Raw genomic sequence first — 21,178 nt, 5'->3', positions numbered from 1 at the left:
TAGTCATTAGGTGGCGAATGTGGGGCAACCATGTCCCCTTGTTATCAAAAATAAGGCCGAAGAAACGGGACTGTGCTACATCGAGGAGCTGGTCATCTAAATAAATTCTGGCTCGACAAAAATTAATAACCCACGCTTTGGAGGGAGAAAACTGGAAGAAATGGGAAGTGGCCACGCATAGGCCCGTCAGATGGCATCTTGGAGCTGACGCTAAGCAGATGCTACCAAGTCGGAGCTGCACCAGATGCAAAAATCGTCGATGTACAATGCCAGGCTAACCAGAGGTCCAACAGAGGTCACAAGCCCATTGATGGCAATGAGGAAGAGTGTGACACTTAGCACAGAACCCTGTGGGATACCGTTCTCCTGAATTTTAACGGTGCTGAGTGAAGTGCCAACTCGAACCCGGAAGAGCTGATGAGATCAAAACTCGCAGATTAAAGTCAGAAGGGGACCACGGAAACCCTATTCATGGAGGGTAACTAAAATGGGATGGCACCAAGCCATGTTGTATGCCTTATGTAGGTCAAAGAAAGGTGCCTCCGGTGAATAAAGGACTGTTGGATGGCTGATTCAAACATGAGTAAATGGTCAGTTGTAGAGCGTCCTGCCCGGAAGCTGCACTGAAATGGGGACAAAAATCCCCAAGATTCGTGTACCCAACATAATCTGAAGCTGACCATCCTCGCGAGCAATTTGCAAAGTACATTCATCAGGATAATTGGGCGGTAGCTGTCGAGAGACGTTGAGTTCTTAAGGACAGGGATCATTATACTGTCTCGCCATTGTGACGGAAAAGCAACCACGAAACTAATGAGGTTAAGACTCCGAAGAGATGTTGCCTGTGGGGAATGTCCAAGTGTTGGATCATCTCGTTGTGGATGGAATACAGGCCCAGGGCCGTGTCTTAGGAAGAAGTAAGAGTCTGCAACAATTCCCATTCAGTGAAGGGTGCATTATAGGGCTCAACATGGTGCGGGGTGTAACAGAGGGGGTCTGTTCAACTCTGTGTTTCTGCCGGAGAAAGGTACTTTACGGCATTGGCCCCTTTCCTAGCTTGAATTCATAGCGAATCTCTTCCCAAGTGCAAAGTCCCAAGAAACTGGAAAAAAGCTCAGGTGACTCCCGTATATAAGGCCACAAGAACAGACCTGCAAAATCACAGACCAATAACCTTAACACCAGTTTATGGTAGAATCCCTGAATATATTCTCAGTTGGAATATAATAAACTTTCTTGAGACTGAGAAGCTTATGTCCATGAATCAGCATGGTTTTAGAAAGCACTGTTCATGCGAAATTCAGGTTGCGCTTTTCCCATATGATATACTGTGAACTATGGACGAAGGGTAACAGGCAGATTCCGTATTTCTAACTGTCTGGAAAACATTTGACACAATGCCCCACTGCAAACTGTTAATGAAGGTTCGAGCACATGGAATAGGTTCCTAGATATGCGAGTGGCTCAAAGACTTCTTAAGTAATAGAATCCGGAACGTTGTTCTCAAAGTCAAGTGTTCATCAGAGACAAAGGTATCATAAGGAGTGCCCTAGGGAAGTGTCATAGGACCTCTGTTATTCTCTACATACATAAATGATCTGGCAGACAGAGTGAACAGCTGACGATGCTGTGGCGTATGGTATGGTGTCAATGTTGAGTGACTGTAGGAGAATACAAGATGACTTACAAAAATTTCTAGTTTGTGTGATGAATGGCAGCTAGCTCTAAATGTGAAAAAAAAGTAAGATAATGCAGATGAGTGGGAAAAACAAATTCGTAATGTTTGGATACAGCATTACTAGTATCCTGCTTGACACAGACATGTCATTTAAATATCTGGGTGCAATATCACAAAGTGATATGAAATGGAATGAGCATGTGAGGATTATGGTAGGGAAGGTGAGTGGATGACTGCTTTACTGGGAGTATTTTGGGAAAGTGTGGTTCATCTGTAAATTAGACCACATACAGGACACTAGTGTGACCTACTCTTGAGTACTGCTCGAGTGTTTGGGATCCATACCAGGTTGGAATAAGGGAAGACTTCCAAGCAATTCAGAGGCAGCTGCTAGATTTGTTACTGGTAGAGTCGAGTAACATGCAAGTGTTATGGAGGTGCTTTGGGAACTCAAATAGGAATCCTTGGAAGAAAGGCAAAAGTCTTTTCAAGAAACACCATTGGGAAAATTTAGAGAACCAGTACTTGAAGCTGTCACTGTTTACAGAGCAGCAGCAGGTGGAGACTGCGAATTCACTCCTGTATCTGGGTACTGTGTTGACAGAAGATTGTACAGCTGGAGAAAATGCAAAGAACTGTATAAAGAAGGCACCTTCTGTCTTCATAAAATTGTAACCGATACGCTGATACAGGAACATCACATGGAAAACTAAAATTCATATTTTTAACACAGGTGTAAGCCAGTGAAAGTTGGAAAGTAGATAAGATGATAACATCATAGTTACACAGCTTCTGACACAAGATAAATATTTGGTGGCCAGAAAAAAATAAATTAGGAGGTTCCATGGAGAAAAACAAACCAGATACCATAGAAGAACAAATACACGAGAGAAAGCAGAGATGGCTGTGACACACATTGAGAAAGCATGACTGAGGAATTGAGATGAAGGCATTGCAATGGAATCCCCAGGGAATAAGGAAGAGGCAGGCCTGGATGAACATGAAAGAAGGTGGTGGAAGGGAAAATAAAGAATGGGTGCAAGACTCTGGGGGAATTGAGAGAAATTGCCAAAGACATAGGTGGATGGTGAGCAGTCCTGGATGACCTATGGCCTGATAGATGCCAAAGGTATTAAGAAAGTCATCTGTGGGGTCCAATATGCATCAGTGTTGGTCCCATTCTTGTTCTTCAGCTACACAAATAACATTACAATGACAAAGGGCAGTTCAGAAATTATAATATTTGCTCATGACATAATTATAAGAAGTGCGGCTATAAAATAATGGGGCTATTGCTGTAACATATGTTTTGAAAATATATATATTTATGTATTCTCACCCTCAATATACTCCTCTCCTCTATCCCTACAACACAACATGCAAATTTTCCATTGATGGGAACAGTGCTGGAACTCTTCTTCTGTAAGCTTCTTGATGACATGCTGCTTTATCTTTCACTGCTTTGACAGACTGAAATCTTGTTTCTTTTAATGCAGATTATACCTTGGGGAATAGATAAAAGTCACATGGTGGTAGATCAGGTGAATGAGGTGGGTGGTCTACCACTGGGATGCTGTACTTCACTAGGAACCTCTTAATAGACAATGCGGCATTAGCCTGTGCATTGTTTTGATGCAAACCCATAACTTGTTCTTCCACAATTTGGGTCTTTTCTTCTTATTTTCTTGTGGAATTGAGCAAGAAACTCAATATAGTAACGTCGATTAATAGTTTGAACTTCAGGAACCCAGTGAAGATACACAATTCCATGAATATCGAAAAAACTATCACCACCACTTTGAATCTCGATTTGCTCATTCGAGCTTTTTTGGTTCTCAGTGAAGTTGGCTCCTTCCAAAGCATGGCCTGGCACTTAGCTTCTGGACCATAATTGAAAAACCAAGAATCATCATATTACCACTCTTTCCAAGAAATTTGGATCATTTTAATGGTATTCACAGCATCAGTACAAACATTTTCAGAAACTAGCACCAGTTTCACACACACTTTTCTTTGTATTGGTTACTGAAAATTTGCCTATTGCGTACTTTGACAGTTCCTAAGTTTCAACAATTGATAATATACTCACCTGCTGAGGGATGAAGTAGTGAAGGCAGCAGAGGATCAAGTAGGTAAAAAGACTAGGGCTAATAGAAATCCTTGGGTAACAGAAGAAATATTGAATTTAATTGATGAAAGGAGAAAATATAAAAATGCAGTAAATGAAGCAGGCAAAAAGGAATACAAACGTCTCAAAAATGAGATTGACAGGAAGTGCAAAATGGCTAAGCAGGGATGGCTAGAGGACAAATGTAAGGATGTAGAGGCTTGTCTCACTAGGGGTAAGATAGATACTGCCTACAGGAAAAAAAAAAAAGAGACATTTGGAGAGAAGAGAACCACTTGTATGAATATCAAGAGCTCAGATGGCAACCCAGTTCTAAGCAAAGAAGGGAAGGCAGAAAGGTGGAAGGAGTATATAGAGGGTTTATACAAGGGCGATGTACTTGAGGACAATATTATGGAAATGGAAGAGGATGTAGATGAAGATGAAATGGGAGATAAGATACTGCGTGAAGAGTTTGACAGAGCACTGAAAGACCTGAGTCGAAACAAGGCCCCGGGAGTAGACAACATTCCATTAGAACTACTGATGGCCTTGGGAGAGCCAGTCATGACAAAACTCTACCATCTGGTGAGCAAGATGTATGAGACAGGTGAAATACCCACAGACTTCAAGAAGAATATAATAATTCCAATCCCAAAGAAAGCAGGTGTTGACAGATGTGAAAATTACCGAACTATCAGTTTAATAAGTCACAGCTGCAAAATACTAACGCGAATTCTTTACAGACGAATGGAAAAACTGGTAGAAGCGGACCTCGGGGAAGATCAGTTTGGATTCCGTAGAAATGTTGGAACACGTGAGGCAATACTAACCTTACGACTTATCTTAGAAGAAAGATTAAGAAAAGGCAAACCTACGTTTCTAGCATTTGTAGACTTAGAGAAAGCTTTTGACAACGTTAACTGGAATATTCTCTTTCAAATTCTGAAGGTGGCAGGGGTAAAATACAGGGAGCGAAAGGCTATTTACAATTTGTACAGAAACCAGATGGCAGTTATAAGAGTTGAGGGACATGAAAGGGAAGCAGTGGTTGGGAAGGGAGTGAGACAGGGTTGTAGCCTCTCCCCGATGTTATTCAATCTGTATATTGAGCAAGCAGTAAAGGAAACAAAAGAAAAATTCGGAGTAGGTATTAAAATTCGTGGAGAAGAAGTAAAAACTTTGAGGTTCGCCGATGACATTGTAATTCTGTCAGAGACACCAAAGGACTTGGAAGAGCAGTTGAACGGAATGGACAGTGTCTTGAAAGGAGGATATAAGATGAACATCAACAAAAGCAAAACGAGGATAATGGAATGTAGTCAAATTAAATCGGATGATGCTGAGGGGATTAGATTAGGAAATGAGACACTTAAAGTAGTAAAGGAGTTTTGCTATTTAGGGAGTAAAATAACTGATGATGGTCGAAGTAGAGAGGATATAAAATGTAGACTGGCAATGGCAAGGAAAGCGTTTCTGAAGAAGAGAGATTTGTTAACATCGAGTATAGATTTAAGTGTCAGGAAGTCGTTTCTGAAAGTATTTGTATGGAGTGTAGCCATGTATGGAAGTGAAACATGGACGATAACTAGTTTGGACAAGAAGAGAATAGAAGCTTTCGAAATGTGGTGCTACAGAAGAATGCTGAAGATTAGATGGGTAGATCACATAACTAATGAGGAGGTATTGAATAGGATTGGGGAGAAGAGAAGTTTGTGGCACAACGTCAGTAGAAGAAGGGATCGGTTGGAAGGACATGTTTTGAGGCATCAAGGGATCACAAATTTAGCATTGGAGGGCAGCGTGGAGGGTAAAAATCGTAGAGGGAGACCAAGAGATCAATACACTAAGCAGATTCAGAAGGATGTAGGTTGCAGTAGGTACTGGGAGATGAAGAAACTTGCACAGGATAGAGTAGCATGGAGAGCTGCATCAAACCAGTCTGAGGACTGAAGACCACAACAACAACAACAACTGCTAGTCACATCAAACCTAATTACCTACTTATTTGATATTTTCATCCTTTTCTGATGTTGAAGGCTGTCCGGGGCACAATTCATTTTCAGTGTCTTCTCAGCCATTTTGGAAATGCTCGAACCTCTCAAAAACTTATGCACATGATAAACAGTCTTCGCCACCCTCTTTTTTTAATAACAGATAGATTTCAGCTGCAGTTTTTCCAAGCTTCATGTGAAACTGGGGCAATTTGTTGCTCTAATATTACACTTATTTTCCCAGCAAAACAAAATAACAGCTCTTACAAAAACGAAGACCATGGCCACATTGATTTACCTACAGGCACCGGAGATCCTGCATTCAACTGAGAAAGCTCCATGCTTCATAGCTACCAGATGTTCATCTTTGGCATATGCATACTTACTCTGTGACAGCATCAGTCACATTACGGCCACTCCTTGTACTAACCAAGGGTCTAAACTTGATCTAAAGAGAGGCAAGACAGATGATAGCACGTGCGAAGCTCAGCTTGCCCTTTTCTTACACTATTCTGCAAACCACTGAACTGCAGGCAGATTGCTTATTCCTGCATTTCCAGAAAGCATGTGACAGTGCCGCAATGCAGACTGTTAGTGAAGGAGTGCCCCACGTAAGTGTGATAGAACTGCTCTTGTTCACTATATACATAAATGATCCGAAGGAGAGAGTGACCAGTGATCTGTGACTATTTGTTGAAGATGTTGTGGTGTAAGGAATGGTGTCATTGTTGGGTGACTGTAGGGTTATACATGATGACCTGGACAAAATCTCTGTCTGGTGTGATGAATGGCAGCGTGCTCTAAAAGCAGAAAAATGTAGGTTAATGCAAACGAACAGGAAAGACAATCCTGTAGTGTTTGAACATGGTGTTAAAGGCATGCTGCTTGGCAATCACATCAAGTAAATATGAGGGTGCAATGCTGCAAAGGAACATGAAATGGAGCGAGCATGTACGGTGAGCAACATGGAGGGGGCTAGGGGGAAGAAGGAACAATGGTCAACCTCCATTTCTTGGGAGATTTCTCAGAAAGTGTAGCATATCTCTAAAGGAGTTCATGTAAAGAACACTTGTGCGACCAGTTCTCGAGTGCTGCTCGAGTTTGTGGGATCTTCCACACACTCGATTAAAGGAAAACATCGAAGAAATTCAGAAGCATGCGACTATTATTTGTTATTGGTAGGTTAGATCAACATCCAAGTATTACAGAAATGCTCTGTGAACTCAAATGGATTTACCTGAAGGGTAGAAGAGATTTTCGTGAAATGTTATTGGGGAAGTTAGGAGAACTTGCATTTGTGACAACCCACAAATTGATTCTACTGCCACAAATGTACATCTCATTTGAGAAGCATGAAAACAAGAAGTACACACTTGTATGGAGGCATATAGATTTTTCCCTCACTGCCTTGTGAGTGGAACAGGAAAGAGGTTGACTACCAGGGTACAAGGTATCCTCCACCATGCACTGTATGGTGGATTGTGGAGTATATATGTAGATATAGATAGCTAAACTGGCCTACAAGTGATTCACAAAATCAATTTAACTCTTAATCATGCATAGATCTGGATTACTCAATTTCAAATAAGCAGAAGCCAGTCACTTACTAGCCTCAGATCTAGGTTTTAATGGTCTTACACTAATGAAGCACTGTGTGTAAAATTTTTCGGGGTCCATATTGATAAAAAGTTAAACTGTTGTCAACATATGGATAAATTAATTACACTCAGTTTAGCATGTTTTGATCTTAGAAGTATCTGGTTGTCTTTACCTAAAGACAAGGTACTGGCTTATTTTGCATATTTTTGGTTCTCTGTTGTATTATGAAACAATCTTCTGGGACAATGCATCTAAACTAAATAAATTATTTATTCAGCAGAACTGAGGAGTAAGAAAGTTATGCAGAGGCTTTAAGTATTTTTGGTCTTACACTAATTCCCCATTATATTTATTCTTTAATGGTTTTTGTTGCTGCAAATACTAAATTTTGTTGTTTTCATGATGGATTTATTTGCTTGTGTTCTGAATTTCCTTCCTGTTGATTTTAACAGAATTGTCTTGACACCACTTAAATTCAGTAAATCTAATAATCCACTACATACCCTGCAAAAGAGCACAGTGAAGTTGCAATATTCTGTACTTCCTCTGTCAGAAAAGTTCAAGGACAGGTGGTTTTTAAGTACTAAAAAGGAACAAATGTTGTTTATGTTACATGGTATGTATGCATCCTTGAAATGACCTCGGCCACGTTTATGTACAAACACACAAGGTATCAGGGCTTAGGAACACACTGTTCGGGTTCTCGGTGCATTAGTTTAGGTGACACAATGGTTGCTGACTGTGAGCTAAGAGTGAACATTAAGTTCAGTGTTTAGCTCAGGAACACCTCTAGTGAAATGTGGACAATGATTAAGCAAGCATATGCAGGTGAGGTACTTTTGAGTGGCCAGGTTTACTAATGGCACAGAAGGTTTTGCAATGGCAGAAATTCAGTGTAAGGCGACCCTAGAGCAGGTGGCCAGTCTACGGCACTTACCAATGCAAACATGGAGTGTGTAAGGAAGTTTCTGAAAGAAGACCATCATGTAATTGTGTCTGTGATATCAGGAGAATGTAATCTGAACCATGATGTATGTTATAAGATTTTACGCGAAGATTTAGGGAAATGGAAACTTAATGCAAAACTCATCACACACACACATTAACAGACAAACAGAAAGAGGGGAGACTACAAATATCTACTGAATTACTGTATAGAGTCAGACGTGATTCCACATTTTTGTCAAGATTATTGTTGGGGCTGAAAGTGGGTGCTACCAGTATGACGTTCACACAAAGCATCAAAGTGCTGAATGATTGAGTTCCAGATCACCAGCATCGAAGAAAGTCAAATGACAACCTTTGTGAACACAATGTTGATCCGACCCTTACATAATAAATGATTACTTCACCATGAATATGTTCCTCCAGGTCAAACAGTGAACCAAATTATTTACATCGAAGCCTTGAAGCGTTTGCGACAGGCAATTCGATGTTGCCACTCTGATTTGCGGCTCTCTCAGCACTGGTTCTTACTGCATGACAATGCAAGACCCCCATAGTGCTTTATTGTAATCGAGTATCTGGACAGGCATTCTGTTACTGCCATCTTACATCCGCCGTATTCGCCTGACCTCTCGCCTTGTGATTTTTCTTGTTTCCATGAGGGAAGAAGCACAAAGAAAAGCTACATTAAGATATCACAGACAATCAACAGGCTGTGACAAATGAGGCTGAAGGCATCACAGTTGAAAATTTCCCTGCTTGCTTCCACGACCTTCAGAGATGTTGGCAACTGTGTATAGATATCCAATGGGACTACTTAGATAGGAACAAGGATCATTACTTAATAAGTGCAATTTCCATTTTTTTTTTTTTTTTTTAGTTCTGTCCTGGAACTTCTGTGACACAGGGAGTATTCATACGTTCAATATTTAGACTGGAAGGCATCAGTGTGTTGCAAGTTACTGAACTGGAACTGCACATCTGTATAACAAAAACATCTGGCAATGCAACTCTGACAAATTACTCTGGCAAGTAATTGTAGAACAAAAAACATGTTTTGAGAAGAACTGTAACATATTTTTCCCTTCTCAGAAGAAAGCAAGCAGTGATAGTTTTCACTGTCAATAATTTATAAGAATCGTCACAAATCAAACTCAGGAACAAGAACTGCAAATAGGGATATAGGTCAACTAGGTAAAATCACAACAATGTTGGTATTAGTCACACTGGGAATAAACTTGCATGGTAAATTAATAGGCAAGATTATTAAATAATTAAAGTGCACTGGTTTTGCAATTAAAACATAATGTTAAAAGTTATGTGGTCCAAGCCAATTCTTTAAAACTGCATTTACTGCATTGCAATTTGCTACACTGCAAGAGGCTCCATCTCTTATTAGTTACACATGTATATCAATCAAATTATGCTCACTGAAATGAAAAGAATGGATCTATGGCAACGAAATCAATGAAGATGCAATGACATGAAATGATGTCAACGAAAACCAGGCAAAAAAGCTAGGAAACGAGAAGCCAAAACACCAGGGACAGTGAAAGTTAAAGTCTGAGTCCCATGTGGATGCATACTCAGGTAGCCTAATGGTTATGGCAGCTGCTTATGAAAAGCAGGAAACTTCAGTTCGTGTCTCAGTCTGGCACAAATTATCCTTGGTTTATTTTCCACACACTCAACATCTTCCCAAGCAGAAATTAATCTCAGAGCCCCCAACCCACTGTTCTCTGTTGCATTACGCTATCAGGCCCACTGGATACCACAAACAGCACATACGTTAGCGGTGCATAACTTACTGAGAGGCATTTCTTCAATAGTAACTGTGCATTTGCAATTAACTAATGAATAAAGAAAAACTTGCATTTCACTTTATTTTTTTAGGAAATACATAACATACAGTGCCTTGGAAAGTTTGTAATAAGGAGGAAATGTTGGGAATTGTGCACATCTGTCACATAACAGCTGCACTGAAATATAACATGTCGCTGCTACAGTACAACGTTGTTTTTATAGCTCTCATTTACCCCTATTAGTTCTTCACGAAAATTTTATTTTCCTTCCTTCCGTTAAACCACTTTTAAATATAATGCTGAGTATGCAATTTGCAGAAACTGTGTTTGATATGGCTCACGGTGATTTTCTATAAACATCTAATACGTAAATGGAAGTTGTGAGGCAGGTATGGAAAACATCAGTCGGTGCTTGTGGTACTGCGACAGACAAAGTGCAGCAGGAGTCGAGGGAGGCAGCACACACTGTGGCATACCCCAGCACTCCACTACAGCTCGAAACTGTAAAATCTTGTTTGTTACATAGTTTTACATCAGAATGAACCATACAGTATGTTTTGTTGTTATAAGCCTTGAAAGATCAGTTGATAGTATGGATAATGCCTTTGAAATAGATTACATGAACCATACAGTATGTTTTGTTATGATAAGCCTTGAAAGATCAGTTGATAGTATGGATAATGCCTTTGAAATAGATTATAAGTTGAACATAAATAAAAGGTAAAGACGCATAAGGCAGTGCATTTCCTTTACAATAGGTGATGCTGGGGGAAATCAGACTATGAAATGAAATGCTAAAAGCAGACAAACTTCGCTATTTAGGTAGGAAAATAACTGACAGCTGACTGACAAAGAAAGAAAAGATTCCCTGACAAAGAGAAATATGTCAACATATCACACAAATTTAAGGTTAAACGGTGCAGAGAGTAGACTTATATCACAGTGAAATGAGGGCAATAACAGTACAGATAAAAAGTTAATATAAGCTTTAGAAATGTGGTGTGACAAATGAATGCTGAAGATCTAATGGACAGAATGAAAAATCAATGAAGAGGTATTGACTCTAGTCAGGGATAGAAAATTATGGCACAATTCGACTAATGGAAGAGATCAGTGAACAGCACACGTCCTGAGGCGTCGAACAATAGTCAACTCGGTAATTGAGGAAAGTGTAAGAGATAAAAACTGTAGAGGGAGACTCAGGCTCGACAACAGTGAGTAGATTCAAATGGATATAGGTTGCAGTAGTTACACAACAATAAAAGGACTCGCTCAGGATAGACTAATATGGGGAGAGGCACCGAGTAAGTTTCTGGCCTGAAGACCACAACAACATTATTTGTATTACCACATTTTCCTGGTTTGTAGGCTTACTTCTGGCCTCACACAGTCCAAATAAACAAGGTTGCACCGTAGCCAGAAGCAGCTCGAGCCCACGCACTGTCCTCCTCGGTACACTGAATTCACATGAAGTTCTCTCCGGATCTGCTCTATTCGAGCAACAATTGTCTAAATGTTTGTGGCTGCTTCTCAAATACGAACATCACGACACTTCAGCTTTTGCTGCAGGAGCTGTGTTGGTATCTACGGAGGTGTCCTTGCCATCTTCCGCCTCAATTTTCACGTCTGCATCTACAGAGGGCTGCTTGCTGTCCTCCTCATCTAAGATAACTAACTCGACATTGCCTAATCCGAGATATGCTTTATTCTTCAAGGCTCGGATGGCTTCGAGACTCCGATTGTCGACTACGTAGACCAGAGTCTGGCCCGACGAATCGGATTTCGCACTCACGTTCCTCCACGTCCTGGTCTCTAGAGTCTTGTTTTGAGTGCTGAGCATCAGCAAGATTTTTTTGGGGTCTGTCTTGGCAAACAACTTTGGCGTCTTAAATAGTACCTTAGTCCCTCGTGCGACTTCCCCTTTAGGCTTTACGCAGAGCTTCGCACCATCCCACGGCTTCAGCAGGGGCACAGTTCTCTCCAGCCACTGCTTTGTCTGCTCGTTGGCACACGTAAGGACGAGAACACCCTGCGAATTGTTCGAATTGTAAAACTGTGGAAAACACCCGTCCTCGAGAGGTTCGAGAGCATCTACGAGTGCTTCTCTGATTTTTTCGATTTCACGTGCTGAACATTTTCGCTCGGAATCTGGTGTAATCAACATATTCTGTTTGTACAGCGCCACATCTTCAGTCTCCTCTCCTTCTGCAACTGTTGGTGTACTGTCGGCTTTCGGAACCTGGTTTTGTACTTTTGACGTATTCTTGTTCTTAACTGCGTGTCGTCGGTCAGATCTTATTTCTCTAGCAGCTAATCTCAATTTTTGAGACTCGAGTTTACGGTCCGAAGCAGATTTCTTCACTTGTGTCTTCCTTACTCTTCCTGAAGATGAGTGCCCAGCACCTATATTGAAAGAACAAAAAATTATAATCAGATTACCTACACAACAAACTGTAGTCCCAGGCATATCAGGAACTACGACTTGTGTTTGTTAAATAAATGCCATTTTTATACTAGAAAAGGTGAATGCATTTGAAATAAATTATTGTACGTGAAAGCTTAAACCTTACTATACTTTTCACTAAAATTTCCTCCCATAGTAAGACTTTTTATATTTCAAGCTTCCTACAGATGACAGTATCATCCGCAAACACCCTACAAATCTTACGACATTATCTGCAGAATCATTTATTTGAGGTGCTTCTGAATTTTTTCCATGTTCTCAGATGGTAAAGCTAAGGACAATGAGCCAATTTCAATTCCTTAGTCATTATTCTTTTCTTCCTATCCTCCTCTACTCTCTCACTGTGTATTCCTTCCTTTCTTCTGACCATTTCAGATCAACTGTTTCACTCTCCTACCTCAGAATCCATTCATATTTACTCTTTGCCTAAATACTTTTTTACTTCTGGTCCAACTTCTTGTTTACTTCTTATCCCACAAATATTTCAAGACCTTTTTGGTTAATCCACTGTCTTGCATTTGATACAAATGTCTAAAAAAATATCAGTTTTATTTTTATCTTTTTTTTCTTTTGTTTTCTATGTTTTGATGAATTTCAGCTTACTTCATAATTTACAGCCTTCCATGGGCTTAATAAAGGATGTCCAGCAAAGGAGCCCCCTGTTTTTAATATTTCAAAAACTAAGATTGGCAGACGAGTGAATGAACAGTACACTTATTGTGAAAGTGGCAAGACTGTTAGACAGAAGTTTTGAAATAGTTCGAGAAGCTGATAACAAATGGTGTTGTAACCACAAGACGTACTGTCTATAAACAATACACTGCACTCAGCATAATCAGTTCCACCATTGAAACAAGAAAGGAGGTTAGTGTATAGAAGGTAGAGGTTGAAATTGTATATTCCATTCAACGACGAGTTTTCTGGTACAGGATACCACAGTTTAGAACACAGTCGTACAGCAATAAAGTGTAGTTTTCAAACACGATTAATGTTCCAAAAGGACCAGTTGGTGAAACTATTCACAAGCTCTTGCCAAATTCCAACCGACAGGTGGAGTGGTTGACAATCTAGCTGGGAATGTTGACTCCAAGCAAACTGTAGCTACCCCTGAAAATATTTCCATGGTTTCTGGAATCATTCAGCGCAATCCATCCAAAGAGTTGCAGCAGAAGGTCTGAAGTGTTCCAGCATGCAGAAAATACTGAGACCGAGCCTACACACACTTCCGTTCAAAATCCAAAGCCATCAGGCCACACCTGTATGAGATGGACGACAGAGGAATGGCTCTGTGAACCGAATTCTCACACCGATTGATATCGAAGAATTTGATGTTGGCTGCATGTGGTTCACAGATGAAGCACACTTCCACCTGAATGAAGTCTTGAAGGAACAAAACTAGTTATTTTGAGGTTCCAAATATCCCCATTTGTGTGAAGCAAAACCACTGTAGTCTCCCAAAGTTACTATTTGGCTTGTGGTATGGAGCAGAGGCATTGATGGCACTTTTTTCATGCGAGTTGCAGCTAGTGAATGTCACATTGCAACTTTGCATAAATTTACTGTCATAGAGCTAGGATCAACTAGGCAGCGAGAGGTTCACGCAATATAGGGCCAGATTACATCGCACCAAACAGGTGTTTTGCTTTCTTGATGAATACTTCACAAACAGAGTCACTGTGTTGGATTATTGTACATTTACTGGCCAAGGATGGATTAGCCTCCGTATGTGCCCAATGTTACTCGTTTTGACTACTTTTTGTGGGACACATTGAAAGAAACTAATTATAGGAACCATCCCACCACACTCGGAAAGCTAGAACTGGCGGTCTATTTGGCAGCTGAATCCACTTTTCATTTGCACCACCTCCTGTCTGCAAGTGGTGGAGATTTTGAAATGACTGTGATGCGATTGCAAGGTCTGCTTGTGTAGTAAGAGTTTAATTATGCACATTGACACTGTAAGAACTGCACAGCGTACAGCACAATCTGTCAGCAGCTTTCGAGCTATTTCAAAACATTATGTATAAAATTCTTACAGCTATCAAACAAAATGGATACTGTCTTGAAAGGAGGATATAAGATGAACATCAAAAAAAGCAAAACGAGGATAATGGAATGTAGTCGAATTAAGTCGGGTGATGCTGAGGGTATTAGATTAGGAAATGAGAAGACACTTAAAGTAGTAAAGGAGTTTTGCAATTTGGGGAGTACAGTCTCCAGTAAATTTTACATATTCACATACACCTTTGCCTTTAATCCACATGAATACAGACTCATTTACAGATATCTTACGTCTAGAACGGGTATAAAGGGAAAAAAGGGAAGGTGACATATAAGCAGATTTGCCAAAGTCTTTATTTGCATGTTCAGTCACGTGATAGGTACGGTAGGCTATAATGTCTCTATCGACGAAACTCTCGAGGCCACCAACAGCTGGAACACCTGTACCACCTCGTACAATGGCTACAGTTAACCATCCAGCTGTTGGTGGCCTCGAGAGTTTCGTCGATAGAGACATTATAGCCTACCGTACCTACCACGTGACTGAACATGCAAATAAAGACTTTGGCAAATCTGCTTATATGTCACCTTCCCCTTTTTCCCTTTATACCCGTTCTAGACGTAAGATATCTGTAAATGAGTCTGTATTCATGTGGATTAAAGGCAAAGGTGTATGTGAATATGTAAAATTTACTGGAGACTGTACTATGTATTTTCACATACGTCTATAAAAGCAAGCGAGGCCCGCGGAGCGGATCACTCGCGCTGCTGCTACTGCACAGGCAACTGCATTGAATGCTGCCAAGATGCCTTACAGAAGGTGCCATCGACGTTCACGTCTAACAATCTACAAAACAATTGAAAACATAGAATTCACAACTTCTGCTGCAGACAAGAAGAAGAATATTGTGAAGAACATTGCTGCTACTGCACTTGTCGACGGACCATGTGTCTTTCGTGGATGTAGACTGAACTTCAGCATTGACATCAATGATTCCTTTACCCATGGCAACGGATGGTTAACTGTAGCCATTGTACGACACCTGTACCACCTCGTACAATGGCTACAGTTAACCATCCGTTGCCATGGGTAAAGGAATCATTGATGTCAATGCTGAAGTTCAGTCTACATCCACGAAAGACACATGGTCCGTCGACAAGTGCAGTAGCAGCAATGTTCTTCACAGTATTCTTCTTCTTGTCTGCAGCAGAAGTTGTGAATTCTATGTTTTCAATTGTTTTGTAGATTGTTAGACGTCTCCTAATGGTCGAAGTAGAGAGGATATAAAATGTAGACTGGCAATGGGAAGGAAAGCGTTTCTGAAGAAGAGAAATTTGTTAACATCGAGTATAGATTTAAGTGTCAGGAAGTCGTTTCTGAAAGTATTTGTATGGAGTGTAGCCATGTATGGAAGTGAAACATGGACGATAAATAGTTTAGACAAGAAGAGAATAGAAGCTTTAGAAATGTGGTGCTACAGAAGAATGCTGAAGATTAGATGGGTAGATCACATAACTAATGAGGAGGTATTGAATAGAATTGGGGAGAAGAGGAGTTTGTGGCACAATGACTAGAAGAAGGGATCGGTTGGTAGGGCATGTTCTAAGGGATCACCAATTTAGTATTGGAGGGCAGCTTGGAGGGTAAAAATCGTAGAGGGAGACCAAGAGATGAGTACACCAAGCAGATTCAGAAGGATGTAGGTTGCAGTAGGTGCTGGGATATGAGGAAGCTTGCACAGGATAGAGTAGCATGGAGAGCTGCTCTCAAACCAGTCTCAGGACTGAAGACCACAACAACAAACATCAAACAAAACAAACCATTTGTTGTATTCTTAGTTTTTGAGATATTTAATGTTGAAATCAGGGACTTCTTCACTGGACACCATGTATTTTCCTAATCATTTGCCTTTCTAGTGTTTCTTGTTTATCAAAATTATAGTTTAATGCTAGAAATTCCCTTCCATATAGACATTCTGGTTTCACTGCTGTATTGTGATCCCTTATTTTAGCAATTTTAGACAGGCATCTTTTGCTATAAAAATCTTTAATTATTCCATATGCCCCTCCCATGTGTTTTTCCTCTCTATCAGCTTTTTCCAAGTCATTTTCTTGGATCATCTCCCCATGGTATTTAAATTTTTTAACCTTATCTTTTTGGCCAATATCTATTTTCAAAAGTTTTGGTGAGTTTTTAATAACTGTTACAAATCCATTCGTTACTGGTGAAATCTTATATTCCTTCAGTTTTCCATTCCAAATTCTCATGATCTTTTCTAGAACACGATTAAAAAGAATGGGGGTTAGGCATAACCTTGCCATACATTTGTTTATTTAGATGGACTGACACATTTCTCTCATAAATTTAATTTTAGATACTGCGTCTGTGTTTCATGAAACAGATTTGCCAATTTAAACTTTTCACTAAATTCTTGGCTTATTTTATCTATAGTTTCTCCATCAAACAAATCAGAGTCCTCTTTGAAATCCACAAACATTACTACAGTGTCTTCTGAATTCAGTTATCTGAGGCGAAAGACTGGCTTTAGAATAAATATTTGTACAGAAGAGGCTCTGTCATTCTAAAGCCACCTTGATATTTAACAAAATGACTCTCCAGTGCTGTGTCTACTGCATTTCGTACAATCTCTGAAAATAGTTCCCACACAACTGGTATAAAATAAATTTCCCTGTTGTTGTTAACATCTTGTTTATTGCATTCTTCCGCAGTGGAAGTATTGAGGCTATCTTTTATTTCTGGTAGAGATAATTTCAAAATTCCTGAAATTACTTTTAGACCTGTTGATTATGTCGAGTTCTATATGCTAAGAAATCCTGAATCCAGTCATAAATCTTGTACAATAATGAGTAAGTGATCTCTGTTTGCAGAGTTCATGTTGATTTTTATAGAGGGGACTTTTTTCCTCCAAAAAGGCCACTATGCATGTATTAAACATGCACACTGATAGCACCAATGCATGTCTAAAATCATGTGCCTATGTCTGACAATCCTTTTTGAAAATGGATGTGGTCTGCACTTTTTCCACTCTCACAACTACTTATTTTCCACAGTACATTCTGCAGTCTGGGAAGACTACATAATACTGTGTGGCTGTCACTCACAGGAGTAAATGACAGAAAATGTTATTTAAAGATGAAACACAGTAAACAATGAGAAGTTTGTGTGTGTGTGTGTGTGTGTGTGTGTGTGTGCGCGCGCGTGCACGCGCTTGGGCGTGTGTGTAAGAACACACACAAACTTATAAATATCTCTTGAAGCACTTCATATATCAAAGTAATATTAAAAACATTATAGTTTTTGAACATTTTCCCTGCAATGTGTTACAACGAGACCCCTCTTACCTCCTGAGCCTCGCAATTTTGGGCTCGAAGACCGATGCTTCTCTCTGTCCCTTCCTGCTGGTACTCTGTAGAAGAAATAATTCACCTTTAAGTATGGATCAAGAACGAGTCACAATAGAATTGATTCTTGTAACAAAGCTGCTTAAGAATGAAAACTGTAACCCAAAATTCCAATGTGCTGAACAAATGTATTCTTCAACATACAGAACAACTGATTTCTGAAGCTTATAATACCCAACAGATCTCTTTCAATGTTCCCATCTATCACTCAAAGCCTTCTCTGTGTGGTGAGTAGCAATCTATCCAATTTCATATCAGTTTTCCCCATGACATGGAAGCAGGTTCAAACTGTATCACATCTTAAGAAATGTAAAAGCATTACTCATATATTAAAAAAAAAGTAAAAGAAGAAAGGAGGTCACTACTCAATGTTAAATCTGTACTGAATAATCACAATTCAATTTTGCAGATACCCCTATCACATTTCATCAGTGACTATACTGCTAAATAGCTACTATTCTTCGAAACACCTATTATTTGAACACACACACACACACACACACACACACACACACACACACACAGAAATACTTCAGAAATTATACAAGACAGGACCTGTAACAGAAAACTATTTCACTTTACTTTTCTTGTGTAATCAGTACCCATAATTAACTCGTGAGTGGGAAAAAATTTTGCTGCATGATTTTCCCTCTTCTGTATCAAAATAAACAGTTCTCAGTCTGCAGCCCTAAAGCCTTGTAACAGTGACACATGTGTTGTTTCTTCCTTTTCTTCTTTTCTCACTACATGCTCATTCTATACACTTGCAGAAGGGGAGCTGATTTAGTAGCGACTAAAATCATCACACAATCATAATCAACACTTTTTTTTAATAGCGGGTTTGCTGTTGCAACTTAGTCATTGTCCCATTACCATTCCAATATTGCACATTACGGTCATGTCCCTAGCCACAATAATGTACTCCAGTGGATTAGGAACTTCTGAGAAAATGTCTCTGTTCAAAAGAAATGATCACCTAGCCCTGTGAAATGTGTACAAAGTCCACATAATTTTGAGAAACAGAGGAATATATCAACAAGATGCCCTCCACATTCCATTAGAAACTGTGTTACTGCCATATGAGTAACTCACCATAGTGTTCTGTTGCCAGAATCCTGCAGAATGGTTTCAACAACTTTTGCACAGAAAGACCTCTGAGACTGACAAAACCAAACACACTGAATTCTGTAGAACTGCCCTCAATGAACTGCCAGGTGACATGTCCTAAGCACATTTCCATGTAGTTGATATCGCAAACAATTAAAATGTTTTTTAATGGTCAGACTCAAATACCCTAGTGCTCCACATGTGTCCTCTTCACATGTGTTTGCACACAGCACTGTCTGGTGTGGAATGGCAAACTATGCTTTCTTTCCACTGTTAATTCTTTTTGATATGTTCTCAACAAATGAGGGACCCAGTGGAAAAGGGGTATGTGTCACCTGTGAAGTGATTTTGTGATTTTGGTAGAGGAAGACAGCTGATGCCATCTAGTATCGTAGGTAGGAACTTCTAGAACAGTGGGATATGCCCGTTCCTTTAAAGAGAGCATATTATATTTGCTGTTATTCAGGACTGACACATTCCCAGTGGAAAAGAGGCCCATGCAAATAGTATCTCTGTGTCTCATGAGTCGATTCGTCTCACTGGTTGACTTTGTTTCGGAAAGCCAATCAGAAAGCATTTCTCAAAAGTTGTCTTGCTATTAATGTTACTCACGAAGAAAATGCAACAGTACATGTGTGTGTGTGTGTAAAAAAAAAAAAAAAGAGAATTCATAAAGAAAATGAGTGGAAATATAATGAAAGGAAGAGGTTAAGAAACAATGGAAAAAAATATAAATCCCGAAAAAATAAGATTTTGTCCGAGACGGCAAGACTAGTTTCTGTGAATACATTGAATGAAGAACAAAAGCAGGCTATATTTATTGAGTTTAATCAGTTGGGAGATTATAATAAGCAAAATGCTTATTTATTTGGATTAGTGGGGCCTAATAAGAGCAAAAAGTGTATCCAAAGAAGAGGAAGGTTCCAGCAGTAAGCCAGATGAAGGTTTCTTTCAGGTATTTTATTTGTGACACTCCAATTACTGAGGTTGAAGTGTGTAGGACTGCATTTTTAGCTGTTCGTGCCATTTCTGTTAAACGTTTGAGAACTGTCCATAGCAATGAAGAATTTGACACAGTGTCATGAATCTACAACACATGTATCTGTACATACACCTAGACAGGATAGAAGAGGCAAGCATTCTAACAGACCTCAAGCCAGTGACAACAAGAGAAAAAATAATGTTAGAAATCACATCAAAATGTTTCCAAGGTACACATCACATTATAGTAGAATGCAGAATCGGAACAAGTCCTACATAACGTCTGTTCACTCGATTGCTGGAATGTACCGTTTGTATTGTGAAGATCTTAAAAATACAGATGAAGTACCTGTGAAACAACATGTGTATAAAACCATTTTCAACTTGGAATATAATGTTAGTTTTAAATTGCCGTCGAATGATACATGTCGTGTTTGTGATTCTTATAAGGCATGTAATAAAACCAAAACCACAGACATCAAACTACACCTTGAGAAAGAAAGCTGCAAATAGTGCTCTGAAAAGTGCCTCAAATGAGTCAAAACAGGATGGTAGTGATCACTCGTTTTGTGCATGGACTTATAACAAGCACTGCCAACCCAATATATTTCGACGGAAACAGTTTTTTTTTTCTTAATAAGAAACAACTTTGGACATATAATTTCTGTATTCACCATCATAGTGATAAGAAGGCAATGATATGTGTCTGTTCTGAGAACGTTGCATCTAGAGGGGCTGAAGAAGTAGCTAGTTGTGATTTAAAGGCTTTAAACATGGTAAAGGAAGAACGTCATCAAAGGCTCATCATTTATTCTGATTTGTGTGTTAGACAAAATAAAAGCTATATTATCCTAGGTCTGTGGTTGTACCTGCCAGATAAAAAATGTTTAATGATGTGCCATGTAAGGATGTCAAGGATTTCATTTTCTGTACTTCAAATTGTAATGAAGTGGCCTAATGTTTAATAGTATTTGTAAAACACCATCCAGTTACTGTAACAAAAGTTGGTTTCACAGCAGGAGTTCACATTACTATCCAAAATCAATTTCCTTAATTCCCGTTTTCAGACACAACATA

General features: G+C 39.5%; 1 protein-coding gene across 1 annotated transcript in view; it reads right to left on the bottom strand.

The window, feature by feature from the left end:
• Positions 1-10,188: 10,188 nt before the first annotated feature.
• LOC126210593 (uncharacterized) overlaps positions 10,189-21,178 on the bottom strand; it is a 42,782-nt gene continuing 31,792 nt past the window's right edge. Inside the window, exons 3-4 of the mRNA XM_049939862.1 lie at positions 17,954-18,018; positions 10,189-12,528 (exon numbers count right to left, since the gene is read on the bottom strand). Coding sequence (XP_049795819.1) covers positions 11,669-12,528; positions 17,954-18,018 — 925 coding nt within the window. The 3' untranslated portion in view covers positions 10,189-11,668. The remainder of the gene's footprint in view (positions 12,529-17,953; positions 18,019-21,178) is intronic.

The sequence above is a fragment of the Schistocerca nitens genome, chromosome 10 (genome assembly GCF_023898315.1).
Source record: "Schistocerca nitens isolate TAMUIC-IGC-003100 chromosome 10, iqSchNite1.1, whole genome shotgun sequence".
Taxonomy (NCBI): Eukaryota; Metazoa; Arthropoda; class Insecta; order Orthoptera; family Acrididae; genus Schistocerca; species Schistocerca nitens.
Note: the sequence above shows the minus strand (reverse complement) of the source record. Positions and strands in the feature narration are given on the sequence as shown.